Source organism: Poecile atricapillus, chromosome Z (genome assembly GCF_030490865.1).
Source record: "Poecile atricapillus isolate bPoeAtr1 chromosome Z, bPoeAtr1.hap1, whole genome shotgun sequence".
Taxonomy (NCBI): domain Eukaryota; kingdom Metazoa; phylum Chordata; class Aves; order Passeriformes; family Paridae; genus Poecile; species Poecile atricapillus.
The window spans coordinates 93,386,163-93,402,774 of NC_081289.1; the positions used below are offsets into that span (position 1 = coordinate 93,386,163).

Sequence of the window (16,612 nt, forward strand, 5' to 3'; positions counted from 1 at the left end):
TGAGCTGGGAGTGGTGACTGCTGTGGTTGTTCTTTGCCACCTGACTGCATAATGACAGACTGATTTCCTGAGACTGGGATAAAGCATGGCAAAATTGAGAAGAGCACTGAGCAGAGATCCAATGTCAGTCCTCACCATGCTCTTGGCCTGCTATGTAGTGTAGGCCACCAGTATCACACTGACAACCTGTCCCTGCCCAGCAGCCTCCTTTTCTGGCCTTTGCCATGCATGCAGGCTCTGGGTCCAAAGAGAACTGGTGCTGGTCTGGGCTCAATGACATTGTCATAGCCTCAAGTTTCTGGAGACATAGAGAGAACTTGAGTTTTCAGGACAATCTGTTCAGCAGATGTTGGTTGCAAATGAAAATTTGAAGGAGGAAGATTTACATTCAGCAAAGATACTAGACAGAAAAGATTAAGCTTAGTGCTGGTCCACAGAGCTAGCAATGAGGTGCGCAGATGACATCTGCAGAAGGGCTATCATTAGTAAAGGTGATAATCATGCTTAAATCTCATCTGTTGTTTGAAATCTGCACCACTTGGGGGGAGAAGGAAGGGCTCATCTGACCCATTAAATGGGAAGATTTGAAGTGACTTTCTTGTAGTGGCACAATCTGTCCTCTTCAAACTTCACCTCAAGTGTCCTCTTCATCAGCCCATGCATGATACTTCTTGCAGCACAAAGTGGTCACCTTGTCCATCTGCAGGAGGGACATATGGCAGGAAGGACAAGCCTGTGCTGAAGAACCAAGTCCATCAGCTTGTGAAGAGCATCAGCTTTTGTAGTGCTCCAAGCTCAGCAGGGAGAGGTGGCAAGCTGGCAGACCTTGATATTGGCAGGCACTAGTAACACATCAGGCTAGAAAGCAAAGGTAATGGAAGTGCAGCCCTGCTCCTGGGAGAGGAGCTCGCTGTAAATGGGATGGATACGTGAAGAAGTGCTCAGCATCATGTGCATGAAGGGAAATAACCTTAGAGAAACAGATCAATAATGGTAGTGCCTATTGCACCTGGCTTGCCTCTGGGTACTGCAATTCCTGTATCATGTTGCTGGAAATGCAGCAAGATACATTTGGTCAATGGTCAGGGTATGCTCTCCCAGAAAAGAATCTGCAGTGCGGTAAAAGCAGCAGGGATCCTTTCTGCAGTGAGGATCCAAACTACTCTAAGACTAATAGACCTCTAATTCAGAGGTGCAAAAACTGCTCCTGTGCTGAGATGCAAAAGAGATCTCCGGTCAGACTGTTAAAATGTAAGGGTGACTCGTCATGTTAAAAATTGCTGGCACACACTAACCCTGTCCAGTGCCCCCCACCCCCTGAGAGCAGAGTTAACACTCAAACATTTCCCAGTGTACTTCCAAGCAGAGAGACATAGGTGTCAGTAGACTTCTTTCAGAGTTTTAGCTTGGTCAATGGCCACAACAGAAAGAACAGGGCCAGGGAATGAGTCTGTCCTTCCACACTTCCCTTTAAATAAGGCTCTGTGCTTCTAGAGCATGCACAAGATCGGAGTCCACATGCACAGGCATCCCGACTATTCCCACTCAGGATTTTTACCCATATTTCAGGTACTGCAAATCTGAGATGCATATTTCTATCTTTTCTATAAGATACACATTAAATTTCAGGGCTTCATTAACAACACTGTCAGTAACCTCACACCACCTTTTGAGTTGATGGCTTAGGGGAAGGCTTTCAAGCACTCACCACATTTTGCACTTCTAAGTCTCCACTTATGCCTGTGTGTCCAAACATTGACAGGCTTACAACATTATCTCCAAAAACTTCACATCCTAAATCTTTGGCCTATTATTCATATGTGCTCCTTGTTTGGAGGAGTGGTGTTTGAGTGACAAAATTTTCTTTCCGCTACAGTCATTCTTTACCTCATTTCTCCAGGAATATGGGGATTTCCATACCTTTAAAAATTCCAGGACTGGTGCAGAATAAAACAAGTTACATCTCCATCAATGGTGAGTGAAACAGGTTTTAAGCTCTAATTTCATGCCAGTAGTAAATTTGAGCCTTTACAGGTTTAAAAATATACCCCAGCAGAAGAAAATATTTGAAAAATGAGGTTCTAGCTACATTTTTACCTGCAGATCAAATCTGGACTAATCCAACACAACCTTTTAAGATTGCTGGCAATTATTTTGTCTTTTTGCTCGAGTGGAGGTCTATTTCTGTAGTCTTTGCCAGCAGATCCTAAAGGGTGGATTAATATCATTGTTGTGAGGGTTTACAAAAAGAATACAATGTTGCCTCTATATAGGTACTAAACAGGGTGCAACTTTATTTACAGTGTAAAGTGCATCACATGGAAGTCGTTTAAAACACACAACAAGCAGTGACATAAATGACAATACAGTACTGGGTAGGGAAGGGAAAATATTCCAGCAAGTATCAAAACATCATCAATAGCACTAATATGACAGCCTCTAGTTTCAGCTATTCTGTCTTAACACCACATCTCCTTACAAAAAATGTTGTCTGGGTTGATACTGGGACTCCATGTACTAGTCACTAGTGTGAAGCTGGGGTGCTAAAAGCTATTCTGCAGCCCTAAACTCTCCAGCAATGTCCTGCCAGATCTAAGCACTCTCCTTATGACTGTTGTTCTGCTCTGGAGATTACCAGGACAGAGTCAGAGGACACACCAGAGAAGCACACTGGAAAAGGGACAAAAACATGAGAATGACATATAAATAATGATCTGCTTTTCTCACCCATGCACTCTTTCCCTTGAGAAGTCCTGTGTTGCTCACTGCAGCTTCTCTCCATTTGCTGTTAAGGCAGCAAGGAAGTCAAGGAACAAAGTGCCTACATATGGTGGTGATTGTGTGTTGAAATGTGGACATTACTTACTGAACACTAACTTCAGTCAAAGCTGTAAACATTGATGGCTGTGGAGCTGGGAGACAGAAGATTTTTGCTACGTGCTAGCAGAGTCCATTAGAAAAAGAAGGTTGTGGGAGCTATAACCACAACTCTTCAGCTGGTTGCAGCTCCCACTGGGAAGAAATCTACATTCACATTAATCTGATCCCCTAATGACTCCTATTCTTTACTATCTATTTTTCTTTTAATTGGCTGAAAGCTCCTAATGGCTGAAAACTTTGCTTGTTTCTTTCTTCCCCATTTGTGGTCTTGGGCTAACAGCCATCAGTTATGTGTCAGTATTTACTAGAGCCCTGTTACTGTAACTGTGAGCTCATTTTGGTGTCCTATCACTTTCCTGTATCAGGGTTCATGCATAAAAGGAAGGTACATCCATGAAGGGGCTTCGAGTGGGGCAGTTTTGCACACTCTTAATCTGGAGGGTAACTAAGAAGGAATAGGAAGCTACAGAAGGTAAAATTTATTTCTCCTTTTTCTTTCCCACTAACTGCAAGTTACACTTTTCTGTTATTACTGGGAAAAATGGAGCTTCTGATCAATGACTCTCAAGTTCTAAAATATTTTTTCATAGATCAGACTTTTTGCTAACTGATGACAACTACCAAACATGTGACTTTGAAAAATGCATGTGATTTCTGCCTTGTAATTCCACCACCCTATGGAATCATAAATCTTAACATTTCAATTCATCAGAGCATGACTTAATGATGGCACTCATGTGTGTGTTTTCCTCAGACACAATGGGATCACCAGTCTGAAAATGAGAAATCTGATAACATGTGTACTCTCAATATTTCTCAGTCAGCTGAGCATTTCTGCCTGTGTGTGTTTTCAAGAGAGGCCTTCTCCAGTTTTTTGAGGATCCTGCATAACAAAACCACAACATTTTGGCAAGCAGATAGCAAACGTTCACCTGTAAACATAACTTCTCTCTCCATCTCAGGGGCAGTCAAATACTGGGACCCAAACCTCAGATATCAAAAACATTCACCTAGATAGCTGGTATATATGTACTTCATTTATATAGGAAAGGGATGGTGGTTACGGGCAGGTGCTGAATTCCATGGCAAATGGAAAGTGCAAGTTTCAGAGATCCATCTGCTTCCTACTGCTGGATCCTTGATTATCCAGCTTAGAGCTATACCTGAACAGCCTGTAGGTCAGAAAACTTCAAAGGTTCTTGTTGGCTAGACTTAATCCACTCTTCTCTGATGTTCCCTCATCTCCTTTACTAAGAAATCTCAGGTAAAACTCATGCCAATGTCTCCCATTAAGTAATTCTTCAATGAAGTTAATGTCACATAAACTACACTACAGAATCTTCTTCTTATGCTCACCAGAAATGTCAGTTGTGGTTACAACACAGACCTCATCACACACAGTCATAATTTTTATTAAGCTAAGTTCAGAGAAAGGCCCAATGCAGAGTTTAGTGGCTCATTCAGCCTTGTGTAACACTCTTTACTGCTGAGTTGCTGGACAGTAGTATGCTTTGGCAGCTGGTAAGCAGAATTGCCATATTCTGTTTAATCATGGTTGGCAGTATAGTACAGTTTAATTAGTTTACTTAATGTAAGAAATGGGAGGGACTTCACTTTAAACAACCACCGCCTCAGTGGATTGTAGGAATCTTTGCATTTGTATGTGTATGTGTGTATGACACCTGTGTAGCAGCATATATTTGATAATACTTTTATAAATGAAAAATACAGAGGATTTCTTAAAAAAATGAAAGATGTATCACAAAATAAAATACAAAACAAGGATGCTGGGGAGGGGTGGGGTAAGGTAAACAATGGATTTGATTTACAATGCATTAGAATCCAAGCCCTGGTGACTAGGCTGAAGAAAGATATCTGAATGTAGAATTGCTGCTCTGATGTTAAAAGGGATAGAATCCAGCCTTCCGTTTCCTGCATCAAAAATCCCAAACAAAATAAAATCAGTGATGTGCTGAACATACCAAATGATCAACAGGGAGACAAAAGAGTATGGTGTCTGAAAGCATACCAAGGATTAGAATGCCACAGCTCAAACAGGGGGAGAGAGTGGGCATGGGGAGTAGAGATAGCTGACATTTAATTTAAGTTATGGCTCATCACAGAGTAGTTTGTAACTAGTCTCGTTCTGCATGCTGATAAAACCTTTGGGACCTTTCAGCTTCCCCTTATAAATCCACACCTTGTTAATCTGCAGCAGGGAATCTCTGGTATCATGTCATTTGCCTGTATTATTTTAGAACACCACATAAAGAGCCACAAGAAACTGAGGCCAAAGCTTAAGAAAATGGGAAACAGATATGAGAGCTTGTTTCTGTCTTCACTTCACTAACTCGGTTATGTTTGGGAAATGTCCTCTCAAACACCCTTGGAAGGGACAAGCAGGTAGACCCCAATCCTACAGGGCTAATGAACCACCTTTTCTCAGACTTCCAACGCTGCAGTGAGCAATGGATTTGGACCAAAAAAACCCAACAAAAGAAGCTGAGAATTGTCTGATTTGGGAATAGCCTGAAACTTTGCTTTGCCTCTCATGAGATAAACTCCACTATTCTTGGCTATTATACCCACTGGATATGGACTTCTCTGCTTCATGGGAATACTACCAGACTTCAGATGTATACCTTTCAGTCTCAAGCTGAAAGATACTGTTTGTTGGCAATATATTTCAGTTGCTTCACTATGGCACATATAATCACAACTGACAAATGAAAACTATTCATTTTGGTCAACATGATTTCTCAGCCAAGCATCTCTTCTGTAGCTTTAAGATAAACTGTATATCAGAGAGATAGGAAGGAATGTCTGTCACTGTCTGCCCAGAAAAAAACAGAAAAAATTACAATGTCACAGGCTTCATCTGTTCCCTGCAGAAAAAAATATTAATATTCATATGGTTCTTATTTAGCTCTCCAGGATAATGACCACTGTGTTCAGCATGAGCCTATGTGAGTTGAGGTATATAGATTTTTTGCTATCATGGCCCATAGGTGCCAGTAGATTCAAATTTGGGACGTGCCCCAGAGGCACCTTGTTGTTCTCTTTAAATGATTACATCACTCAGTGCTGGGTGTAAGATCACTTATTATTTATGATAACTGTTCCATGACCCCAGTCTTGAACACGGACCCAGCTGAGGTATATACAGTTCAAAATGAACACTAGTAAACAGTAACCCACCAAAATTTCCTGAAGAACATTCTGTATTACATGTCAAAACACCACTTCCATTTACATGATGAAAAATCAGTCTAGACAATTGTGGATTTGCCTGTCTGCTCACATGTAAAGATAGAGTTTTCTACAAGATGGGCAAACATTTTGCAGAGAAGGTCTTTACATATTGCTCATAAATCTTGACTCACTGATTTACAGATTCAAGAGATGCTCAAAACATTAAAATTATTTGCTCATTCTTCAGATTTAGAGTTAAGAAGGGTGTAATTCAGCCTAGCTCTGGGACAGTGCTCAGTGACACTTACCTGGAGCAGTCAGGTCCAGTCCAGGAAGAGGGGCAGTAACACCGATTTGGTCGTATGCACTTCCCACCATTTAAGCAAGGCAACTGGCAAACAGCTGCACAGAAACACACAAAAATTTGCATCAATGAGCACATCCACAACAAGCTGATTTAGTAGCAGGGCATTGAAAATCCATCCTGCCTTATTCTGTTAAGAATGCGAAGGGCAGCCTGAGAAGCACACGTCTGCCAAGTATGATTTGATCCTTTCTACTACTTTTGCTTCTGATGCATTGCATGAGCTGCATGAAACAATGTGTGTAATAAAGCCAGTGTGTAATTTTACATTGACTTAAAAATTCTGTTGTTTTTAATTCCAATTAAGACAACAAAGGAATTAAAGCAGAAGCAGGAGGAAGAATTGGAAGAATGATAAAATGAACAGGAGAACAGGAATAAAATGTAGATTATTTTTTAAAAAGGAATGTGATAGCTTAACACTAGCCAGGACAAGCAGACACCAGACATGGGGAAAAAGTATAGAAAGAGACAGCATAAGCAGAGGAAGCTGAAGGTCAGAAAGCCATATGTGGATCAATAGCAAGTGAGGAGTAAGACTTCACGCAATGGCACCTGTATGGAGATAAGGGAAGGAAGCAAAGAATGACAGTAAGGTCATTCTGAAAGACACTGGACAGTCCTAAGTGGTGAGACTAGGTGCAACAGGGCATTAGAGAAAAAACCTTTGTCTGCCTTACAGGTCATGCTGAGCCTGGTTGAACATGCTTTTGTGTGACAGTCTAACCCAAGGGTATCAAGTAACCAAACAAAACCCAAACTCTCAGGTCTTCCTATCAATTCTGAGATTGAAAGCTAAAGAACCACACAATTTATAGAACCAATTTAGATATGCACTTAATGAGGTCCTTCAAACACACACATTGATACTGCAGGAAAGCAGATAATGCCATATGTAGAGGACAGACCTAAAGACACTAGTGAGGACCAAGGCTGGGTAATATTTTTGCAAGGAATATGCATCAGGAAGCACTGATTATTATGGAATTACAGGAAATGGAAATGAGTAGTCACAGGAATGCAAAAAGACTACTCCAATTCCTCTGGTCTAAACAAAATATTCCTCTGGTCCAAACAAAAATGGCAGAAGGCCATAGTGATAGGCCATCCATATACAATTAAGTGCACCAAGTACATAATGTTGAAAATTACTTCTGATTTTGGAATGAAGCATATGACCAAAACATCTTTAGCTGTCACTGAAGTATTTCTCTATCACAGCAAAATGTCAGTATCATTAGCTGAAACAAGAAGTGATTGAAAAACTTCATAAGCAGTGTTTATGATGCAGATGCAGTTGTTCACTATAATTTTCCCTTTAACTACTGAAAAGCAAGTCAAGCCTGTACAGATTTGAATTGCTAGCTGAAAAGCAAAGAAGCCATCTATTCTCCTCAAGCACCTATTATAGCTGCAAAGCTTGTGAAATATGAGAGGAAATGATGCATTATGTGTTAGGAAAGAGTCCCTTCAAAAGACAATAGTTCAGAGTTAAAATGTTCTCTCTGGTATTTCAATTTTCTGCAGAAGGGTTGGGTTTGCAGTGTATCACACGGCTTTTCCCCCAGATTCTCCATTCTTATCAGTTAAACGAATACTATGAACGTTTATTAACAGAATTCCTTCCCAGTTCACCCCATCAGACACTTCAAAGTCTTGCAGGAAGTCAAAAATGGGCTTTCATGTTAAGTCCCTGTTAAAAATCAGTTAACATGCACCCGGACAATAAAAATACAGTGAAGAAACTGACATATATTTTTAAAAATAGCTAATATTTGTGTTTAAGATTTAATAATGATTGAAAGACATTTCAGTAATCACTCAGTTGCTGAGTTTTACTGTCTTTTCATAGAGAAAGGTCTTTCAAAACCTGGCATTTGTTCAGTCTTAATATGGGGCCCCATATTCTAAACTAAGTTTCAAATATTTTCCACAACTGCAGCCAACCTCATCTCACACAAATGGACTGTTCAGCACACAAACCTGGATGCTAGAATCACTCCTCTCCTATCCCTCACTATTTTAGTGTGCTCCATGACCTTTAGCTTTGGTTAGCTGAAAGTAAGAGATCTAGTAAAAAGAAGTGCACATTGAATATGTTCAGAGAACTTAGATGATACCTAATGTAAGGTACCCTTGTATGACGTATCCATTAAACTCAATCACCCTTAAATCCTTGCTTTGGTGTGCTCTCTTTTCTGATTCAGTACCCAGGCAATTAGTGGGGATCCTCTGAACCAGGCAGCTATGTGGTGAAAAACCTCTACAATACCTGCAGCTTGTTTATGAATTTAATGATGACCTGAATTTCCTGAAGATGAAAATGAAAATCATACACCTGGAACTGTGCAAAATAGCTTTATTCTTCTCCCTGTAAACCCTTTCTCCTTTGTGCTGCTTTTTGCAGAGAGTACTTTTGTGAATACTGTCTGTCATTTTTCAGACTAAGCTTTTCTGGGAGTTTTAAAGACTTATCAGGGAGGGACTGAAAGTACTTTACAGCTGGGAACAGCAAATCCTCCAGGAATATTACTGTAGGTCTGGGTTCTTCTGTGACAAGCTTAGGAGTTCTGTAAGTCCCTAGAGAACTGTGCTAGGTATTGCTAGTAGAGTCCCAAAAAGTGAGAAAAAAATGAGAAGTTTTACCCATATGGCAACGTGATCCAGTCCATCCGAGGGGGCAGTCACACTGGTAAGGGGCCACACAGCGACCTCCGTTGAGACACGGCAGAATGCATATTGCTAAGGAGAAGAGAAGAGAACCAGAAAAAAGAATTATCTCCCATGAAAACAAAGGATAGAGTGTGCAAGAGACAAACTTATGTTAAACTAGAAACTCCACTGCCCCTTGAAGTGTTTGTATGGAGTATCAGCAAAGTTGAGCAGGATCTACCCACCAGGCATGAGAAGCAAATATGACTGGCATGGCAGTCAGATATGACAAAGAGTAGTGGCAGAGAAATGGACAGGCTGGAGCAATTTCTGGAGTCCTTCAGGTGCTTGTAGGCTCTGTGTTCATGGGAAACGAGCCAGGGCTGTTTGTATCTCACATGCAATATCCACAAATACTGGCCGCTTCTGTGATGGTGGTAACAAAGCAGTTCATGTTTTAATTACAAAAAATTGGATTGTTCATGAATTCTCTGGGCTTGCAGATGTAGCATCCAAAACAAGTTACTCTGCCCATAGAAAAGAACTTAGTCTAGGCCAGTGAAAACATGCTGAAACAGGTAAGACTATAAGCCCTTTGCGGAAAGGCAGCTCGGATACAAGGCATTTCAGGTGAAAAAGGCTAGGGCTGGAAGCTTTGGGGAAGAAACAAAGCATACACCAAACATCTGATGACCTCTGGACAGAGCAACAATCGAGGCACACTGCTCCTGTGAGAAAATCTGCAAAACTCCCATATATTCATGCCTTAAGTATCCTCACAAAACTATCATCTCCACTATGCTAAGTGAACAAAGTACTTGAGTGTACATGCTCTAAGAAGAGCAAGAGTTGAGCTGGGTCTCAAATTAGGACCCTCAAGTGGCACTTCCAGTTGAGCTCAATACTGTGAGAGTGGATGGGGGCTGCAGAAGACTGAGGTAGGCGTTCTTCTACGGCACAGCAGAGTTCAAGCCGAGCAGGTGAAGTCAGCTTGGATAAGAAAATAATTGTGAACTTCCATGGAACTCACAGAACTAACTTGTATCACCAGGTAATATTTTTCTATATCATTAAACTTGTAGTAGCCTGCAAGTTTTTTTGAATGGTCAGGACTCTCTCAAGAAGATGAATCTTATCCTTTTTGTGAAATGTACTGTGAACTACAAGGTGACTGAATTCTCTCAGTGGCCTTACTGTGGCCTGATACTGACAGATAAGTTCTCAGTGCTAGCACTAAAATATTCCTTGGGCTTCCAGAGAAAGCCCTCAACTTCAAAGACTAAGCCTGTTTTTACTGTTCACTGGTGAACCTTGTTTGAGAGGCAATGCAAAATTACTGTTGCACTGACCAGCTGTGGGAATTATTTTCCCCTCTTATAACTAACTATGCAAAAGTTTAAAAAAAAAAAAAAAAAGTAGCACCTGAACCTGCATGAAGTGTGACCTGGCTAGTCAGTTGCCAGTCTGAATTGGGATGATGATTGAAATGGCTGTGATCATAAATGAAATGGCTGGTTCTGGAGAATGCTTCAAGTGTCATTTCTGGGGAAATTAATAAACTCAATTGCGGCATGCTAAACACAGTTTTGTCAGACACAGGGTGCAATCCTCTCCTGCTGAGACTGTGAGAATTACAGGGCTAAGTTGCACGTATGGTGTGGTGACACTGCCAGGCACAGGGACAGAAAAAGAGGGGCTGTGTGAAGGTACCAGATAGCTGGAGTTTCCATAAATGCAAAAAGACAAAACTTGCTGAACCTCTTGTTTTCATTCTATACCTACCACTAATTTGTGCCATGTGCAACTGATACTGTCACAGAGAAGACTTGAAAGTTGCAGAGATAGATTCAGAGGACCATTTCAACATATGATACCTCTTACTTGAACCATATTCTTTTCCAAGAACTAGATGAGAATGAGCACAATTTTTGTGGGTTTCCATATACAGTCAGAGTCAGGGACAGTGACTCAGATTCAGGGACAGTGACACCACCCCTGCTGTAGATCTTGGACAGGCTAAAACCTTACATCAGGGCCATACTGAATACTACATAGGGGCACTTCCCTTTTCTATACACATAGACCCATGCCTTACTACGTGTACAGTAATACGGCTCCTTGTGCAGAAGCTGTGCCAGCCTGAAAGGGTTACATCTCCCAAAGTTCTTGTGCTAAGACCACCATGAAGAGAAACATGGGTCAAACTGGCATTCCAATGTCACCCAGGGAATCTCTGACAGAGCCAAGAGTCAGATTTGGCTCTTTTCAGTGAGAACAAAAGCAGTTCTCTAATAATTTGGAGATCCATGACAGGAAAAGCCAGTCTAGAATTTGTAAGGCACAAGTACACAGGCCAGGAGGGACAGCATGGAAAAGGTGATTTTACATTACATAATTTGAACATGAATTGATGAGGGTCGTTACCACAGACTGACAAAATGGAAGCCAAGAAACTAATGCAGCTACCAGCAGAACACTCACATCTCTTCTGTTCTAATTCCTGCTCATTCCCCAAAACTATCAGGTATTGCTATTAGAAGCAGACACTGGGGAACTGAAACAAGATGCTCTTCAACCACAGTGAAAGAGCACCCAGAAACAAAACCACATCAATTTAGAAAGTGCTTGTTTTGCTTTGAGGATGTAAGGGAAAGTTATTTTCTAGAAACAAGTATATATACATATACCTTTCTGTTCTCTTTCATTTGTCAAGCAGAATATATTAATGATTTTTATGGTTTTAGCTCTTATGCCTTTTCTGGTTCACTACAGTTAATTAATTTGTCTTACCTACTACACCCTTATGATTACAGTTAGGGATGATATACGTACGCTCTTCGCACAGACGGCCCATCCAGCCATCCGGACACGAGCAGGCGTTGGGTCGCTCGCAGATGCCACCGTTCTGGCACGGGAACCTACAGACAGCTGGAAACACAATGACTCCATTACAAACTCAGGACAGTGAATTAGAAGCCTAGTAACTCAGCATGTTGCACAGACCATTGCAGCTGTAAACCTTAGAGCAGAACAAACAAGTGTAGTGAAGTTCAGAAATGTTGCTTGATTTTGATTTTAAGGGCTACATCATCTTATGGCTCTGTGTGTTTGATTAGGTACTGTAAGCAAGAGTGTGGGAATCATTAAGAAAATAAAAAACATGTCCACGGAAAGAATGAAAATGTTGACATATATATAGTTGAGTAAATTATTTGGACAGTGTTTCAAGGCTGACACTACTTATCTGATTTTCCCACTAACTTTTGTAAAATAAAATGGAAGTACCCATACAATACATCATAGAAACCTATCATGCTCCTCACCCCTTCCCCCAGGCCTTCTAAATTGACTCTGGAATAGAATCAAGTGTTCTTCTAACCTTGGTATGAAACACCAAGATAATACAATCTGGCATAATATACTGTGTGTCTAAAATAAGATTAACTGCTTGATAGAACATGCAATTTTTACTGCACTATCATCCAGCATAATGAGAAGTGACCAAAAAGGGTGTGGCAGTGGCACAGTAAGTGTTCATCTCTGGAACTCAAAGTGTGACTATAAGCCTCACCTAGCATTCATGCTGAGTGGTGCTCCTTGGCTTCCACTCCTATGAATAAGCACCTGACAATGAAAGTGAGGAATTTGGAGTGGAATCTGTCATGCTGGGCCAATATGTTGCCTGCACTGGACAGACTTTGGACTTCTTTGTCACTTCTGTGACAGTGCGCCATAATTTGTCGCATCCAGGGAAACCAGGACTACTTTAGAAAATCAGGTGAAAGCTGTGCCCAAACCTGTTATAGATTATTGGAGAAAGCACAATCTTTATCACGTTGGTGTACATACTATATAGAGAAAATGAAAACCTGGGGCTTCCATACAATACTACAGAACAAATAAATAATCAGACTGACAGTAATCTCAGGAAACTCAATCTGAACTGCTAATTGCATCTGAACTGCTATCTTTAATTAGTTATTAAGTGAGCAAAATATGCATTTAAGCTCTGAGTGTTTCAGAGCTTGTTCAATATTAGCATTAAACACAAACAGTGGATTGGCACACTGAAACACTGTTCAGACCTGAAATCCATACTGGAAAGAATGCATATCTTTCCCTCAGAGAGACAAACTTGAGTCATTCCTGGAGCTAAGCCATGCCAAAATGAAAGCTACAGCTTGGAGTCTTTTGAAATGTGGCCAAAGCTCTGCCATTTTATTTTTTAATCTCAAGAGCCTTCCCAACAAGTGTCAGCTGATGAGAATGGGGAGAGATCTCTGAAAGGTTAACATAATTTGCAATATTTTAACAGTGATTTTGAAAATTTTTGTTGTAAAAATATCTATTACTACACAGACAGCTCATCCCTGGGTGTTGACTAAAGCAGGATAGTGTGCCAAACAGGTTTCTTTTCTGCAATGGAAAAAACATTTAAAGCTTTGTGTGATCAACACCACTTAAACAATACTCCATGAATGTATAATGGGATGTGACATAAAAGATTCATGTATAAATGATATCCCACATTAAATTCAAAGCCCATGAAATAAGGTCTCTGAAATGTATTTGCTCTCTCTGTCAATGTAGATGCAGATACTTCACGATATACAAAAATTTCTTTGGATGGCAACTCCATGTTACTCAGCAATCAGATGTCAGGTAGAGATAGGCTTTTCCTGGGTTTCTGCCCAGGTCCTGGTTGTGAAACTGAATGAGAATGTATCATCCCTAGGTGTGCACTCATTATACACTATTTTAGGGAAGCTGAGACTACTTGTCTGTAGCTGTGAGAATTTTTCTTATCAACAGACAAGATTAGAAAAATGCTCGGGACTGGAAGTTAAGCTGGGATCTCATTCTCTCTCTCTCTCATTTTTTTTCCCCCCTGTAGTAGAATGCAGCCCTGATGTGCTGGGGAGAGAGTAGGAATGATCAGTTGTAACTTTAGTTCATGGCAGTAAATCTCACATCCATGGTACCAATCTTTTGACATACCCTTGTAAATTTATCTACACAGGACACAAAAGCATTACACTGTTGCAAGTCAAACATTCTGGAAGGGGAAAAATAAATTCTGTTATCCATTCTCAGCTTTGCAAAAAGCTTCCCTGTACTTGCAAGTGAACAATTTGCTCAGATCCTAGCTTCCCTCTCATAACATTCTTGTTTGCTGATAGGGTACAAACTTTCTGGTTGACAGCTCCACATTGACCACTCACAATCAGCAAGATGTGAAGTGGGCAAACAGACAAGACAGTTTTAGAGCACTTCAGAATGAAGAAACTGGAGTCAGGTAAGCTGTGTGCATCTGTGCAGCCTAATGAGTCCTGCAGATATTTACAACCAGCAGATCCATGCTAATACCTCTCACCCCTGAAACTCAGATCAGAATCTGGTCAGCAACCTCTAACCAGTGGTGATTCAGGCAAGTGCAGCTGTGGTGAGAGCTCCTCCAAAGAAGCGAAAGAAGTCTGCATTTTAATTATAATATTTACATTAACTAACCTGTTCAACCAGGACAGAACGTTTCAAGCAGGCTTAGGACACATTAATAATCAACTCACACAGCCATAAACAAGAAATGCAGCGTGAGTCATTACAAAGAGCGCTTTCATGTCGTTTCTGATGTAGACCACAAAGGCTTGGGTCCTGTAGGACTTTTGTTAGGAAAATCACTCACATGAATTATAAAGCGGTTTTGAAAGATTACTTTGACATATGTCATGAAAATGAAAGACAATCCTCTCAGAAACACCTTTAGCTCTTTTTAAGACCCCTATTAGAGAAGAGGAGGGAAATTGTTATTCCCCTCCCTTAATACACAGGTTATCCTGCTGTTTTCCACCCCCATCATCTGTCCACCTCTTCACTGCATTTTTTTGAAATAATTTTCCTTAATACTTATTCCTCTGAACAGTCCCAGTAGACACTGCAGTGTGGCAAACAGAACTTTTGACAGTGCTTTGCAGATCAGCCCCTCTTGGTTGCTGGTAACCAGTGGCATGAACCTTCCCTAGCAGGCAATTACATCTCTTGGCATCAAGTAGAGAGGTTCTTTGTAACTAATAGATATTAAATAAGAATGAAAAGTAAAGCTAGTGATATTAAAGGGACAGTTGAACAATCCAAAGTGTTACAATCAGAAGAGATAATAGCCAAATAATTTTGCTAATGAATTCTAGCTTAGGTAAAGTAGCTATTTAGCAGAGATCCCTTGAATTCTGTAGCCACCACAGTTTAGAAATACAAACTTTTCAGTAACGGCCTGGTCCTTTGGGAATGCAAATTTTCAACAGGACTTTTGGACACTTCATGACAACTGAAGTAACTCAGATGCTTTTCCTTCAAATCTTCTCTACTTGGCTGCTTGATGCGTAATTCTTCATGCCAGTGGCAAGCCGTGATCACAAATCCAAGACAAACCTGTTTCTCAGGAGAAGCTGCTCTATTCCTGAAATATTCAGGAGTCACAAACCCTCTTTTTTGGTTCTGGCTCTCCTCAAAACACTCTGCTGATCCATGATTCTTAGGCAAGACATTGTAACTATCAGATACAGGAATTTAGGTGAGTGCCTGCTTTCATAGAGCAGGGAAACTGAACTTGCTTAGGTGTCAGCATCCATAATATTTTGCTGTCAGAATTTACACAAATAACCTGATGAGGGGTCCATGATTTGCCAGGCTTAGCACAGTATAGAATCCTCCAATATCCTGAAGCCTCTCAATGGCTTCTGACATAAAGTTTCTGAGGAAGGAAGAACTCGTGCTTGTATTTTGACATGGGGAGCTGAGACTTGCAGGAGGAGAGGCAGACCTGACAATTCTGATAATGGCTCCAGTGTTCCCAGGTGAGTGTCCTCAAACTTTTTCTTCTTCTGTGTGAAGAGGACTGTGTGTGACTGGCCATGTTACAGAATAGGGCTTGTGACTGGCCACTGATGTGTTGCAAGGTTTTTGCTTTCTTAACAGAATACCTAAAGCTCAATTTGTCATAGTGGCTGTTCCACAATCTGAAATAAGACTTGAGCATGCAGCTAAGTCACTGCTCCACAGCTCCACAGCAGCAGAGGACAAGCCAAGCTAATGAAAGCATGGAAATGGCAGATGGCAAGATCTCTTCCACCAAAGGCCTATGATCCTGAACGCTTTTGCTATGCCTCATCCATGGCTTTAAGTTAGTATTTGAATATGTTTATATATGTTTTTTATTGTTGAGCTTATAGTCTCTTCAGTTTTTTTATTTGTTTCCCCCATTTTCTGTTAAAATCTTTTTATTTATTTGAATCTTCTATATGGAAGAGTTAACTCTTTGCTTTAAAAGAGTGAATGTTTTATCTCAACAGACCAAGAAATTACAAATACCTGCTGGTATGCCAAGTGTAGAAAGTCTGAACTTTGGTATATTGTTAAATCTATGAATTTTCTAGAGTCCTCAGTGTGTATTATTTAGCGAGCTGTACCAATCTACCTCTTACTGCAAATTAATTTTTAGGAGCTGCCACACTTTAAACATAGTGAGGG

General features: G+C 40.6%; 1 protein-coding gene across 1 annotated transcript in view; it reads right to left on the reverse strand.

The window, feature by feature from the left end:
• Positions 1-2,270: 2,270 nt before the first annotated feature.
• Positions 2,271-16,612, reverse strand: part of SVEP1 (sushi, von Willebrand factor type A, EGF and pentraxin domain containing 1) — a 119,716-nt gene continuing 105,374 nt past the window's right edge. The window contains exons 47-50 of the mRNA XM_058826325.1: positions 11,921-12,016; positions 9,083-9,178; positions 6,381-6,474; positions 2,271-4,812 (exon numbers count right to left, since the gene is read on the reverse strand). Coding sequence (XP_058682308.1) covers positions 4,782-4,812; positions 6,381-6,474; positions 9,083-9,178; positions 11,921-12,016 — 317 coding nt within the window. The 3' untranslated portion in view covers positions 2,271-4,781. The remainder of the gene's footprint in view (positions 4,813-6,380; positions 6,475-9,082; positions 9,179-11,920; positions 12,017-16,612) is intronic.